At 31.1% G+C, this 15,844-nt stretch overlaps 1 protein-coding gene across 1 annotated transcript in view; it reads left to right on the top strand.

Annotated features, from left to right (window-relative positions):
- Positions 1-1,429: 1,429 nt before the first annotated feature.
- LOC130442637 (zwei Ig domain protein zig-8) overlaps positions 1,430-15,844 on the top strand; it is a 341,112-nt gene continuing 326,697 nt past the window's right edge. Inside the window, exon 1 of the mRNA XM_056776932.1 lies at positions 1,430-1,518. Within this exon, the coding sequence (XP_056632910.1) occupies positions 1,476-1,518 (43 nt within the window). The 5' untranslated portion in view covers positions 1,430-1,475. The remainder of the gene's footprint in view (positions 1,519-15,844) is intronic.

The raw sequence follows: 15,844 nt of genomic DNA, 5'->3' as shown, positions 1-15,844 counted from the left end.
TAAAATTTTGAAAGGTTTTATTATAAAACAAGAAAAAAATGTGAGAAAGAACTAGCGGCGACAAAAAACAGATTCCATAATAATAGAATGGATTCTTATTTTGCCAAGCCCAGAGAAACACCATACTACACGACACTATACCACCAATCAAGCAATCAAGGAAAGTATTAGAGGGAAGTAGAGAAAAAGAAACTAGAATTTCTATCTGTAACGTGAGCAAAACCAGTTTCATATTTTTGAATATCAGTATAGTACCAATTAGAATTGGATAGTTGATTAATCCTTAGATTAAAAATGATTTGAAATTTTAAGATAATTTTTTTAATAAAGTTCTCAATTTCCATTCTAATTTGGCTGGCCTTTTGTTCAGTGTGATTTCTATTAGGCTTACAATGAACAACAAGGACATATAACTTATCGTTTAGTATCATCACATGTTCAAAATTACGCAACAAATTATTGACATTTCAACAGGGCAGATACAAATAATTTTTATTTCAACCGACTTCAAGTTTGAATTTTAGAATTATCTAGGTTTTAACCATTTTATTTGAATATGTATGTTCATATAACTCTGCTCTATTCGTGGAATTCAGTAATACCGCTGTGTTTAGTTTCATAGTGCCCTTTTATATTGCTAACCTCTCACTCTAACACGGACGACACACACATCTAGCTAGCCATATAATGTCCATCAATATGGACTATATAAAGAGACCATAGTCATAGAAAATGTGGAAATTCTTTATTTGAATGAACCTAAGCTAAAATATAATAATAAAAACAACATTTTTTGTATTTCTTGAATACTATTCCTTGAGATGATATACAATCGTTATTACCTTTGAGGCAACTTTTTTGAGATTTTTCCTCTCAAAATATACGTTATACTATTATTAGTTGATAAGAAATATACTTTCAAAAAATGGGGTTTTTTCTTCTTCTCCATATTTAGTAGTTTCTGTTGCAGTTAAAATTTTCGAAAAATATTCAGTATAAGCGCTTTCCCATAGATCACGCAAAATCCGTAGTTTTTCTCAAGTGACATTTAACAGTATTGGCTCCATTATAAAATTTTATTGCGTTTGAAAGACAAATACTTGATGTGAAATTATTTTCAAATATAAGGTTTTATGACAGAACTCGAGATCGAAAATTTTTTTATTAGAATACATCTCTGAGACATTTTTTAAAACAACAAACATCGAATAAAATCTAGTATTAGGAAGCGCGCATGCCGATGGCGCCGTTTGACCAACGAGATGGCAGTTATCGCAACGTCGCGGTGCTGAACGTCTCGTTAAATCGGCGACGGAAAATGAACCGGTAAAGTTAACGAAAATATTTCGTAATGTTTGAAACTATTTTTTCAATGGTATCGTTGAAAATAATGATAATTGTGTGTAGTGTGGGTGAGAACATGTGAGGAATTTGGAATACTAAACTGTGATCTGTGAATCTTCAAGAATTTCAACATGTTACTTCTGTCTTGTTTTCTTCTACTTTTGGCTCATTCAGGTATTACTTAATTTATTTGAATATTTGGAGATTTCTATTAATTTTTAGTTAGAAAAATCAATCAGGATATTTTATAATAATATAATAATAATAATAATATAATTTTCTATTAAATATATTTAGTTTCAATTAGTTTTTGCTGTATAAATTTTGTGGATACGGGAAACTTATAATTAATTCGGAGCAGCTCAAATTCTTTTTCAATATTCTATAAGGAAGTATGCCCTGCCGTCACGGAACAATGACGTTTAAGTTTTGGGATGAAACACAGTAGGTTGCGTCGAAGAAATAGCAGAATTTGGAATGGGAAAAGTTAAAAACTTCATTCTGAGTTGAAAATACTCAATCATAAGCTTAAAAAAGAGAAAATATGGACAGTGGTTAACCAAGCTTTCATACCATGGAGAATGAATAGTACCACAATGAGCCTACCACGATCAATCTAGGTCGAGGTACCAGCCTAACCTAGCCTATAAGAAAGTACCAACATTGTTTTCATACCCAGTTTCCAATTTCATGTTTATTTTTAAAGAAATTTGGTTGACATAATAATAATATTGAGTAATTATTGTTGATAATCACTTCAAATTGATTAGAAGTAATCTACTGTTATAGGTAATGCTTTTACAACTATAGATGATTATATAATTCATTTGATGTTTATGGTAGTAGAAAGAATAAAAATAATAAAACAAATCGGAACTCATTTTTTTAAGTGTCTTTTAATATCCAATAAGAAATGAGAAATGTTAAATTGTGAAGATTTTCAAAAATTAAATTGTCATATTTTGAAATTATATGAAACAATAGTTAATCTTATAGTCGCTTATGGAGTTATAATTTGCATTACCACTCAATATTAAGAGAAGCTTATTTCTTTTCATAAGAAAATTCTGAATAAAATAAGTTGATCAATGAAGGGAATATTTAATTGATAAAATCTAAGCGAATACAGTAGTTTGAACATCTTGAGCGCATGGAAGGACAAAAAACAAAAAAGAAGAAGATTAGGTGGAAAAAGAGATTTTGGACGCCCTGGTGGTTGTATCTAGAAATGTGACAAACAGGTTGCAAAGGAGTTGGGGCTGTTATCACCTCTCATAAACCTCCCTTAAAATATAAATTACCTCACGTTAGCTCTGTATATTCAGCCGAATTATAGCTTTGGTGGAAATTAAATAATCAAACCTACAAAAAACTGTAATTATAACAAACTATTCAAATGCCTTTAGTTCCTTAAAAAGAATCTAAACCAACAACCATCTTCAACCTAAAATCAAGATACAATTGCATGTAATACAAAACAACAAGTTAGATGTCAGATTTTTGTGGGTGCCCTCTCATAAAGGAATACAAGGAAATTAAGATGCTCGCACAAAAAAGACGCTACGGTTTGCAGTGATGTATATATAATGAATGGTGCCATATATAGTGACGTGAAAGTATATATTAAAATGAAAATTCATCTTGAGTGGAAATCTGAGTGGCAAAGATGATTTCATAAACTAAAACATATAAAAAAAAGAGACATATACTTTTAGAATGTACCTACAATATACGCATCGCAAAGACAATAATAATTTTCAAAATGACATGAAAACCCTACTAGGAAAAAAATTGCGACACTGATAATATCTATAAGTATTTGCTAAATACATCTTTAATTAACAAGTTGTGATTATATTACCAAATCCATGGCTAATAACCAACATGGTTAATACCATATTAAGTACGTAATAAGTAAGGTAATAAGTGTGACGGTTGGTTTCAGTGATCTATCAGTATCTTTTATTTTTCCAATATGATAGAAACAGTTTTGTCTAGCAACGTTTCTCACACTAAATAATAACAGATCTGATATATTTGAATTGAGAAATTAGAATGTAAAAGTGTATATTTAATGAAAACATCAATTGAATTTTCAAATTTGTATCGTTGCATTCAGTTGTTGGAATGATTCGAAGAGTAATATAGGAAATTTAACCATGTATTCACTGAAATGTATGATTTTACTACAGATCAAGCGTTCACATAATGCTGATATTGATGTTAGTGATAAATTATAACAGACTATATCGTAAAATTATTTACCTATCAGAAGACGAACCCTGTCATATCTATAGTAGTCCTACAACTGTAGATTGTATTTTCCATCATATAGATGAAATATTTCATGTTACTTATCTTTGCTTAGAACGTTCATTGATTTATTTTATAGACATTGAAAATATTCAATAGTTCTATTTCTTATTGATAGATTGATAGAAATAATCAAAAATATCTGTTTTAATCCATTTTGTATATTCTCTTATCTGATTTGCAGTGATTGTTAACGATTCTAAATCCTCTACTATAAACTAAAGTTGTACGGCTTATCGTTAGCTTCATGACCTTAGTACTCCAGCAACAAGACGACCGTAATTTTAATACGTTTATTCAGGTTGTCTAAGAGCACACAAAAAGTTCCAAATAGTTGCCTCAAAACAATTATACACATAAAAGGTTTCCCCTTTTCAATTGTCTTACATATTGATATTAAGAAAATTTGCATATTTAATGTAACATTATGAAAACTACGAAAACTTTTTATTTTTTGAACTCTTTTATATCATCATATATCATAATATTGATATCATAAATAGTTACATAGGAAACATTAAAATTTCTATTTAATTTTATTTCTATGTCGTGAATGAAACATTATTAATCAATTCACGTTTTAAACAGCATTGTTCTTTATTATATTCCAATTGAAACGAAGGCGATTGATTGATGGTCACATAATGAAAGAAATTCCTGATTATGATATTCAATTACGAGTTAAATTTAGAAAATGTTTGAAGCTTTATCAGAAAAGTGGTGAATATTGTGGCATCTTTAACAACTTTAACAACTTATTCAATTTTTGACATTATGTATACTGCAAAATAACTCCATGTAAATATTTTGAGAAGTAAAATGAGAGATACCTCTAACGGAAAATAGCAGCATTTCTTTATGACTGAATATTAAGTTAATTTTATCTTTGTGGAAAATATATGGAAGTTTCGACATCACTTCAAATTGCATTGAGTGCAAATTATGTTCTCCCCTTCAACTCTTTTTGCACTCTGCTAATTAAGACTTGTAAAAAAGTAGAAAAGGCTAACACAGAGTCTTTATTGTTGATCGTAAACTCCGGCTCATTAAGTCTCCTAAAAACGGCTGGTGCGATGAGATGAAGTTTTTTCTACTTCGCCAAAGATGGGACCCTTTTGTATATCACATTTTTTTTCAAAAAAAATCACAAAAAAATATTGAGAAAGTGAAGATGCTAAAGGATGCAGGAAATAAAATTAGTCTTATTTTGTGGAGAAAGAAAGCCGCATTCTTCTAAAAACTGCCTCCTAAAAGTATATAAACAGATGCTGGAAAGAAAATAATTTATGTTCTTGGAGATGAGATAGAGTCTTTCACTGACAACATAATTATCGCTGGAAGCGTGGAGCTATTTTTTTATAGAAACTTTCAATATTCTCGGGGTCGTGTCTATCTCCAGAATAATAACATGTTTAATAAGTACTATTTTATGAATAATCATTTCAGAGTATATATGCAAAGTGAGCGGAAATAATTAATAATTTTACATTGTTGAGTCGGAAATTGAATTTTCATTTTGAATTTGAATTAGTAAAAAATAGATTATAGCTATAGTGGTTACAATATTACTCATTGGTATAGTCCATAGATTTTTGTAGGATGTTTACAATTCCTTCTAGGTCTTGATTATTGAATAAACAAGTTTCTAAGTGGATAATAGACATTTTGCGCTTGTTGGATACTATAATTTATCCACAACTATATAATAAAGTTAAATTTGTTGAAATATTCGTCATATACGAATAATAAGTTTATTCACTAACATAATAATTATTGATAGTAGCAAAACCATTGTCAATAATTGTCAGTGACATTGAAAATTATGCCCCTTGGAGTTCTACTAAAAAGAGTGGTTAGAACTAGTGTAATACTTTTAATCTCGTTGGAAACTCGATTGTGGATAAGTTTCAGATATTGTTTCTGACATATCGGTCAAACGCCCATCTTTATTCCTCCTCTGTTCATCCAAGAAAGTAAATTCTTTCAAAATATATTCCAATCATTTTAAAGGATGAATTAGGAAAAATACTATAATTGATTGCTTTATGTTTCTTTAACAAAGAATATTCAGTTGATTGGATTACATATTGAAATAGGTACGTACTCAAGAAAAGATAATTATGTATTTGAGACGTCAAAATAAAACAATTTCTTCAAAAAATTGGAAAATATGGGTCATACGTTACTGTGGCTCTGAATTGAAATTTAACATTTGGACTGGATAATAATTTACTTTACCTTGATGTTGTCTCAAAACTTTTTATGAACTTGATCTTTACAACTCATTAGAACTAAGCTTTTAATTCTCAAAAATGGAGTATATTTATAGAGAAACTAAAGATTTTTTAAACTTGATAAAGTTGAATATTCAGAAAAACTAGGCATTAATTGAAATGCTTGTTTTTTTTATTGTTACATTGTTATTCGTATAGGAGGACTAGCCGGCGGTATAGAAATAAGTCAGTTGTATAGTAGTTGTGAACACATTTAAAATCTTTTTCAAAACTAGTTTTGCAAACTGTGCTTCCATACCGTTTTTTCTTACTTGCAAACTCATAGTTGCTCAATAAAAGGGCTTTTTAATAATGCTCTTGTACATTTGTTCTTCTCACAACTTCTGTACATCTGCAAAAGAGAGCTGTTAGATATTTACTCAGGCTATCAGACTAAACAGCAGGGCTTACTGCAGGGACCAAGATGGTTGCGCGGCTATCCACTTAGGAACGCGGAGCACAACCTTAACCTACTAACTCCACGTACAGAATTAGTTGAGGGCTCAATATTTTACAATGTAAGAAAATGCACAATCAGTTGTCAATTGAAATCAAATCGATATCATATTTTCCCGTATTCTGCATTATTTTAAGAGCATATTTACTGGAGGGTGCCTTCTACTCTGTAAACGACTTCTATTCTAATAATAATATTTAATTCTGGACATGCCGCAATACTGGTTCAATTTTTGCTATGGACTAATTACTAATACTAATTATTACCTATTACTTCTACCTATAATTTTGTTCCTCATTGTGGTTTTATTCTGTATATCGAAATTTTATTTTATTTGTGTCTTTAGTTATTTTTGTTTGATTCAACCAGTAGTTGCTTGTAAAAATTAAGTAAGACATCTGGTTCTTCTTTGCCCTCTCCATGATGCTGTCTTGTCCCCCGACTTCCATATGTGTGTGGTTAGCCAAGAGCTATTTGTGATTAAGTAGGAATTTCTTTTTGACTATAAAAGTAGATCAACGTTTCTGAGAGTGACTCAGGTAGTAAGTATAATTACGTTTTCTAAGCTCTACAAATTAAAAGGACTTAAAATTATTGATATATTTTGGAAATGAATTTTTTTATTAAATATATACGTTGTTATAGCTTAATAGAGTTTGACTAAAAAAAAGTTTAACGAATATTACTCAAGTTCCTCTAGCTCTAAGGTACGTGATTGTCAACGAAAGTTAGTAGCTTGATTGTGAGAGTTAGTTATTTTTTCTCGTTTGTCTAAAGCACAAATTTTAATCGGCTCTCTCTTCCACCCCATATTCACTTTGGTTATCTTTTTCCAGTTTCTATTTCGTGTTATCGTATCCCTTGTTAGTTGCTGTACCGTTCAGATGGTAAAATATTCAGATTTTAAGGTCATTCCAGATACCGTTAGGTCGACCAACTAGAAACACTAAAGTATTTTTGGATGTGGGATTTAGGGGTCATATGGAATCACCCGATTATTCAAGGGGTACAAATAACATCGATTACTTTCACAATATTCATAAGCAATGAAATTCAGTGTTTCTAGCTGTACACCAATAAAAATACTGGAGACTTTTTATTGATATATACAAAATATGCTTGAAATGCATGTTACTAAATAATGGAAATGAATTGGCTTCGATCCCAATTGGCCATTCAACGAAATTTGGAGAAAGAATATGAAACTCATTGAAGACAAAATATTATACAACTAGCAACATTATTCAGTATATTTAGATTCAAAAATGGCGAACTTTTTATTAGGTTAACAATGTGGGTATATTGAATTATTTTGTGTGCCAAAACAGACCCTATAATATATGAGACTGACTCTCAGAACGAATGTGACTGGTAGAATTGAAAACATGGTTGATTTACTTCTGAATAGATGAGACAAAATTATTATACATAATTATACATATTCACCTTGGACTTGTGGAAGGTCAAAATATAAATGGCGATTGCTATAAGTATGAACAAACAACTTTATTTGTACGATTTCTATTTCGTGGAGTTGAATTAATACACACTCTTACGTTGTTTATTTATTTGAACAATACACACTACACTAATTTATAATAATTCACTTATCACTACCCCTTAACTAACTTGATTTTTTTATTTAAATTCTTCGATAACTTTCTATTTCAGTCTGTTCACTACTACTATTTCCTATAAATTGGAACTAAATAGCGCTACATAAACTCCTTATACAATCCAAGGTCCAGAAAAAGAAAGAAACAAGACCAATAAATAAATAGACCTTGGTACAAAAACAAACAAAAATAAAAAAAGGTAAAACGAATTCCGGGTATCTCATGAAAGGTGGCGCCTTCGGCGAATTTCAGAATTTCACTATATTCAAGGACCAGCTCCAGAGCAGAGATAAGTTCGTAACACTTGTATTAATTCTAGAGATTTCTCTATGAAATAATAAAGTGAGGAGTACTGAAAAATAGTAAACAAAACACTTTCTGAAGACCTAAGAAATCACAGTGGAAGAAAAAGCTAATGATTCAATGAAAGATTCAAAAGCGTAGACATCTATGTAAAACCTTATGATAGTTGATCACAGCTGACGAGAGTGTCTTCTTCTTGTTCTCATTTCAATAAGACTCCTAATAAGCTACTTCTGGTTCGACATGATCTCTTCTATCTTGTGTACGGTCTTTAACCCATCTCAGCACGTCCAGAATTTCTAGCTCTTCTCTAGTACCCTGACTTCTACTCATTCTATCTCTCAGGCTTACTCCCCTAATTACTCTTAGCGCTTTCATTTCAGTCGTTCGCATTATTTTTGTTGTTATAGATGTTTCAGGTCTTATTGCCGATACGCATATCTAATCAGATCTTTGGCTATTACTATTGATTGAGTCTTCTTAGTTGAGGTGCCTCTATTTATATTTATCTATCGTTGTTTTCTTCCTATATAGTATGCTAGGAATTCTTCAATTTCTAATATTAGTACTCCAAAATCCCCATAACATAACATTTTTAATGATAGGTCTCCCATTCTTTGATACGCGTTGTCTTTGTTGATACTTTCTATGATTCTGCTTATGATAATATGATTTTCTTCTATTTTTATTTGACGTCAAATTTAGAGTGCCAGGGTCAATTGAAAAGATCTTTGTTTATATGTCGTCTCGAATTTAGGACTCTACTAATGAGTTCTGGAAAACAATATTCTCTACCAAAAAAGGTCGAAACGTCAATATTTTTGTCTTTTCCCAACTACTAAACTAATATTTAATAAGAAAAGACATAAAATCAAGGCAATTAATAAGCAACAATATAGGAAAAGGTCTAAAGAGAAAAGAAATGGAGAAATTGACACCGGGATTGAAGTTCAGTACAAAGTGTATTTGAAAAGACCATAGACAGCAACAAAAATTATTTTGTCTTTTCAAGCTGCATTTCCGTCAATAACAGAGTTTCTATCAATATATTTTGAGCCCTGGGCCACCATATATTTCCATTAGACATATTTTCCTCATTAATTTTCATTTATCATTTATTTGAAAAACTATTTTCTATTCCATTTCAAGAGAACGTGCTGGTTAGTTTGAGACGAAGCGTGAAACTACTAATACAATAATGTTTCTATTGCTTTCAAACCAGATAGTTGGTGCGTGTATTGTTGCTACAGTTCATACACGCATAATTATGTAACTCATGTTAGAATATACCAGTGAAATTCATTAAATTGGCAATTAAATTGCCGTGTATTTATAATTAAATATACATTCATGACGTTATATAAACGTGTTCGTATCTGAGCTTCTGTTAATGTTGAACTCTTTAATTATAGTTATAGTTGTGTAATATATTGAGAAATTGAGGGTTTGCTTTCTGGAAATGGAAAGACTTAAGTTTCGAACTGTCATCACATATTTGTTTTTGAAAGGCAATCTGGCTATGCAAAAAAGTTAGGTACTGTGTACAGAGACTCTGGATGATATAAAATAACCGTAGAATTTTTGGCAGCTTAATTTAAACGTTGGCGAAACAGTTCGGCTGACGACGAGCATTCTAGATAGCCAAAAACTGCGACAACCAGCGATAACATCGAGAAATATTAGCCAAATGGTTCTTGACGACCATGTGATTGAGGTTAGAGAGTGACCGAAGAATTGTGTTTGCTTCAAAATAGATCAAATCAAACAGGTATAATAATAACAGGATAGTATTATTACTTGTGTGGGAGGAATTGAGACCGTATTTAGAAAGACAAAGTGTTTTTTCATCAGGTTAAAGCAACTTCCTCACACTTAGGTGAAGAGTATTGCTGTACACCAAAATTTTTGATGTGAAAAAAACGTGACTTGGATATGAAGCACCTTCGATTATGGGCGCCAAGATTACCCCCTCCATCAAACCGACATGTATATTGGTCATCAAAATCTAATACAATAATTTGAACCCTATCCATAAATTGCTCGCCGTGTTTTATATTAGAACCAAAAAGAAAAATCAATGTTTAAGTTTAGATTTGTTTCCTCCTTACTTCCTTTTCGAATGCATCGTGATTATGCTCAACTTCCCTCCTGTTTATCAGGTTCTCCGTTCCAATAGCGTGAAGCCTTGCTTTAGAATACATCACTTCCACTTTCCAAGACATGTTCTCTGGAAAACCTGAAATTTTTTCGCAAACAATTAAACTTCTCCTACGGCCACTCTCAATAACTGAAATTCTTATTCACTTCGTTCGAAGGTAGCAATAGCAATTAATGAAAGTAAAATGAGAAGAATATGTTTATTTCAAATTAAAGGAATATAAACCCAACGAACATTAACGAATTTTTTCTTACACACGGATGCAGGTAGATGCAGCAACGACTTTACATTACATATCATTAGTAACGTCCCCTTCAACAATATACCGTTAAAAGGATTATCTTAGCGACTAATTCACATCCCTCATGGACGATTACAGGACCTATCATTGAAACTACAGTTTTTTCATGAACCACAACAAACGGTGATAAAAAATGCACTATTATGTCTAAATTTTTGATACTGAATCAATAATCTAGTTAGTGCTATTTCGGAAACTAGTACTAACTTTTGTGGAAATTTATAAACAAATCTTGTTCTGGATTACATTAATACATGACATAATTGTAAAATTACATTACATTCTGGAACATCAATTATTCTCCTCATAATAAAAATTTCTAGCATTATTTTACGCATTATATTCTCTGTTTTTATATAATATTGGATATAAATTATCAATCTTATTGACATACTCGTATGTTTATGACGACGGATGTTTTCACGTCCGAATGGAATTTAAGGACAACAGTCTTTCCACTATGATGCAAAATACACAAAATAAAACTATCGAATCATTTTCACAGATCTTTTGAAATTGATGAACCAACAGTTGAAACAGTTCTACCGACATTTTTAACTAGAGGTTGGAATTGATTAGTTAGACTGTGAGTAGAGATAGAACATAATAATGAAAAAACATGAAGTAAACTCAATCAAATGTCATTGGAATATTTAGACTGAAAATGCTCATTCGGCTATACATTTTTGAACCCCAATCAATGCCACCGACAAAGCAAATAATTCATTTAACCGCAAAAATTTACCGTATTTTAGAAAAAACTTTCAGTCGAAACTATTGATTACATCAAACATATGTATGTACATCCGTTCTCCACGTAACTAGATAATAGTCTCCAATGATCTGTAGTAGAACTTAAACTCATTACTTATGTAAATCGATTCTTTGGACGCACGCGTTTGATTTAAAATTTAATGATAGACACAATCAAAACATGGATATGAAAAATATTTTCTGAGCTGACTTACTACTTGAAAAATAACAAAAAATGCGATCATTAGTCTCTATTGTGAAAACTACTACATCGAATATTAAAAAAATGATAAATAGTTGGATGTTTCTGTCTGAAAGGCAGTTCCGGATAGGTAGTGGAGATAGTGTGAATTGGTCGCTAACTTCCTTAAAAAATTAACAAATCTTGAAAATATATAAAATCAGAAATTCTGTACTGAAATATAGACTAGAGTTACGGAAATGTACCAACAATTTGGATGTGATTCAATATATTAGGTAGCTTGATAAAGTAAAATTGTACAAAACAAACAATCGAACAAAAAATGCTAAAAGCTTACTGACAGGTTTCAACCCCAGTCTCACTACAACTATTTGCAGAAAATGTAGGTTTTCCAAAAAGATGATATATAAAAAATACCTGATCTGCCATGTCGCTTGATATTATGCAAAACTATTACCTTCTACAAGGTACTTTATCTATCCTTGACCACAAAACAAATGAGAAACAATCATGAGTATCACAGTTCTTATTTTTTTATAAGTTAATCTCTTAATTGGTGTTAAAACCCTATAACAACTATTTCTACTAAATGATTATAGTCGGTTTTTGCGGTTTTCCTGTAACCTGGTAAATCCGCTCATCAGGTAAATGGCCAAACACAGTAAATGATATTTCTATCGTCGCCATTTGTCTGATGAGCGATTCCACTAGGTCCTGCAAAATACCCAGTACTAACCAGTGCCGAAATGATTTCTCCCAATGATGATAATGGAATTATCGGAGGCAAGTTAATTTTTAGCAAGTTTCACCTAGTCTATAGCTAGCAACTAAAGTATTATGTGTTATTTGCAATGATTTCGATGGTGATAATCACGTATCAGAGTTTTCCTATATCAGAGCCATTCCTGATATCTCCGTACTACACTTACAGATGTCCTCAAAAATAAACAAAATAAACCATCCAATCTCTCTCTCTCTCTCTCTCTCTCTTTGAATGATTATAACACCAACTAGAGATTTTCTCCGCAAATAATCAAAACAATTATTATAAGAGAAACTAATGAGCAGACAGAAAGTTAATGCTACAAAAATACTACAGAGCCCAACTCAATCAAATATCAAGCTCAAATATTAGATGTCTCAGACAAAGGAAATATGGAAAATCTAACAGATCTGCCACACAAACATCTTCTTGTCATTCACTAAATCCCATGACAATTGATTCTTAACACCTAAATGATCAAACATTCACTATTTTGCCACATTTAATAGTGTTAAAATGTATCCAGCACCCAATACCAGTAGCCGTTATATCCTGTAGCATACAATTTGAATTATTTTCTGCACTTGAATCGATTTTCACATTCAACTTTAAATTGGAAGATAAATCTTACCTCACACTATCTCTGAATAAAAACTGCATCAATCTCTCTTATCTATTCATTCAATGTTGAAACATCTCATTTCTTTCCAAATGAATCAACTGTAATAAACATTTTAGAAAATTTGGAGAAAAATTCAATGACTAATCTATTAATTCCAAACATATTGTGATTAAAACATGAAAATATAAACATGGAAATTATGATAGGAAAAGTGAAGTCAGAACTTGGACGTGTGATTAGTTCGTATTAAAGTAATTATCTCCATATTGCCAAAAAATTTAATGAAATCATATTTTTCCATATCAACTCGTATCTAATTTCAGAATATGAAAGTATAAGAAACTTCGCAATTATTGCTTCATAAAGCAACGACTAGAATGTAATTGTTTCTCTAAAAACTACCATTGTTATAAGTTTATATAGCAAATTTTACTATACTGTAACTTCGTACTTACTACAAACTTACTGGTTTGTAGTTGTGGAATTCCAACTAATTTTATAGAACATCGTATTCCCAAAGTCAGTATACTGCCTGAAAATTCGGTTAATGCTTTCAAACAGAAGCTGAAGTTTCAATTTCATTGTAACAATGCAGCGTCTATTTGTTAAGTTATGACAAACAAAATATATCTCTCAAAAACTGTACTTTCAATCGTGAATGTTTTAAATTCATGACTGCAATAATATGATATGTATATTATGATTTTTATTTGGAAGTAACTGTTTATTTACTAAATGAAGATAAAGAGAAAACAGTTTTTGCAAAGTTACAAGAATCATTTAAACTAATTCAAATTTCAAATAAGTTGGTTAAACTATTAGGAATAGTATTATTAAGATTTCGATTTACGAATTATTGCTTCAAATTCTGTTCAATAATCCAAATTTCCCTCTTCAAGATACTTTAAAAGCTCTAGCATTATCTTTGGGTGAGAAATTTAGGTCCAATGAGCATCCTCTTGAGGTCTAAGAATAGTAAAACGTCACTGGAGGCCAAATCTGCAGAATACGGTGGATGTGTAAGCAGTTCGAAGCCCAATTCTGGCAATATTGCGATCGTTTTCATCGTTTTATGATAAGGTGATTTGTATTATTAGAACAGCACTCTCTTCTTCTTCAAATGGGGCCATATTCTTGCGATATCGTCGTTTAACCGCTCCAATAATGCTACCTAATAGTAAAAATACTAATGCTTGGCCTTGCTAGCCGATGTTTGCGACTATCCACGCTTTGGAGTCGATAAATTACCTGCAGTCAACAGATGTCTGTCGATTGGACTCCAGAGTACAATAATAGAGCCAAGTTTCTTCTATGGACTCATATGGACGTAATAATTGAGGTTTATTGCGATTAAATAACTCCAACCATGCTCTGAATCATCAAGTCTTTGTTATTTTTGGTAGCTGGCGAGCTCGTGCTTTGAACTGAACTTTCGTTCAACTGAATATTAATTCACGATATGTTCAGCATGTTCGTTCAATATTTTTATAGTCTCAACTCTACCAATCAGCTTAATTTCGCTATTATCCGACATAATTTTTGAGACTTTTTAAATGTTTTTGTTCTCGTTGTTCATTTCTCAATGATTTTCTTGGAACATAGGCCGAATAATTTTTATCAAGCCAATCCTTAGCTTCAATAGTATTTTTGCCAACAAGCAAAGATTCAGTAACACACAAAATCATGTAGATTCCATACAAGTAGCGTTATCTATGAATCAGCCTACGAACTTTTCAGTCCAACTAACAGACCACCAATTCTTATCAATACTAATATCTTCTTGTATCGGTTTCCCAAATCTCACCATGCTTCCAGTTATCTATGGTCGCACAGTTCATAAATATTCAAAATTCGATTGTAATAACATTAACTTCAAATTATGTAAAATTTTTAATGTAGATTTCTCAAGACGCTACGCGTTTTTCTATTGAAACTTGTAGACACTCACACACACTGTCGAAGATTTAAAAAGTATTATAATTTGAAAATGGACTATCTAGATTCCATATCATATATTCTCTCCTTGCAGCTTTTTTGTTTGTTTTATGTTTGACATCAAGGGATAACACTTGGAGTGTCATAAATAATTGAATTGAATGAGGATCTTTTGTAATACCACTTGATAACAGTTGCCAGTTGGTCCACAAAATTTGAAATTCAGTAGCTATCAAAATTGAGAACAGACTGTCAGAAGAAAAAGTTTATTCAATAAGTTGTATATATTTGATTTTGTGAAATAATTGTAAGAAAACTTTTTTGATTTCATAAATTTTTCATTCGAAATATTAATTGTTCCTTTATCAGTGGTAGAATCAACTGGGAGATTCATAATAAAAATCCAGTACTGCACAGTTTGTTATCATGTGTAGAGTTCATTTGTTGTTAAAAAAAATTCATAATTGTGATTATGAAAAATTGGAGAAACATATGAGTAGGCTTCTCCTAAAAACTATCACATCATTTAGTGATCTGCGTCAAAATTTCCTCTGTAAAACGTATTAAATCATATAAAAAAATTTGACAATTTCATTTCATACACTGGAATGGCAAACACACAAAAAATGTCTGCTGCTGACAGGAATAATATTCAAACGAGAATATGTGGTCAGACATCTCACGTTATACTGTATCGCACTTGCCGTCAAAAATAAACATAAATTGCAATATTTTCCGCCATATATGGTTTCGACAAAGCCTAGTTTTTGCTTTCATGGTTTCACAAATATGCACTTATGTTAC

Source organism: Diorhabda sublineata, chromosome 4, assembly GCF_026230105.1.
Source record: "Diorhabda sublineata isolate icDioSubl1.1 chromosome 4, icDioSubl1.1, whole genome shotgun sequence".
Taxonomy (NCBI): domain Eukaryota; kingdom Metazoa; phylum Arthropoda; class Insecta; order Coleoptera; family Chrysomelidae; genus Diorhabda; species Diorhabda sublineata.
This window is presented reverse-complemented; position numbering and strand designations above follow the sequence as displayed.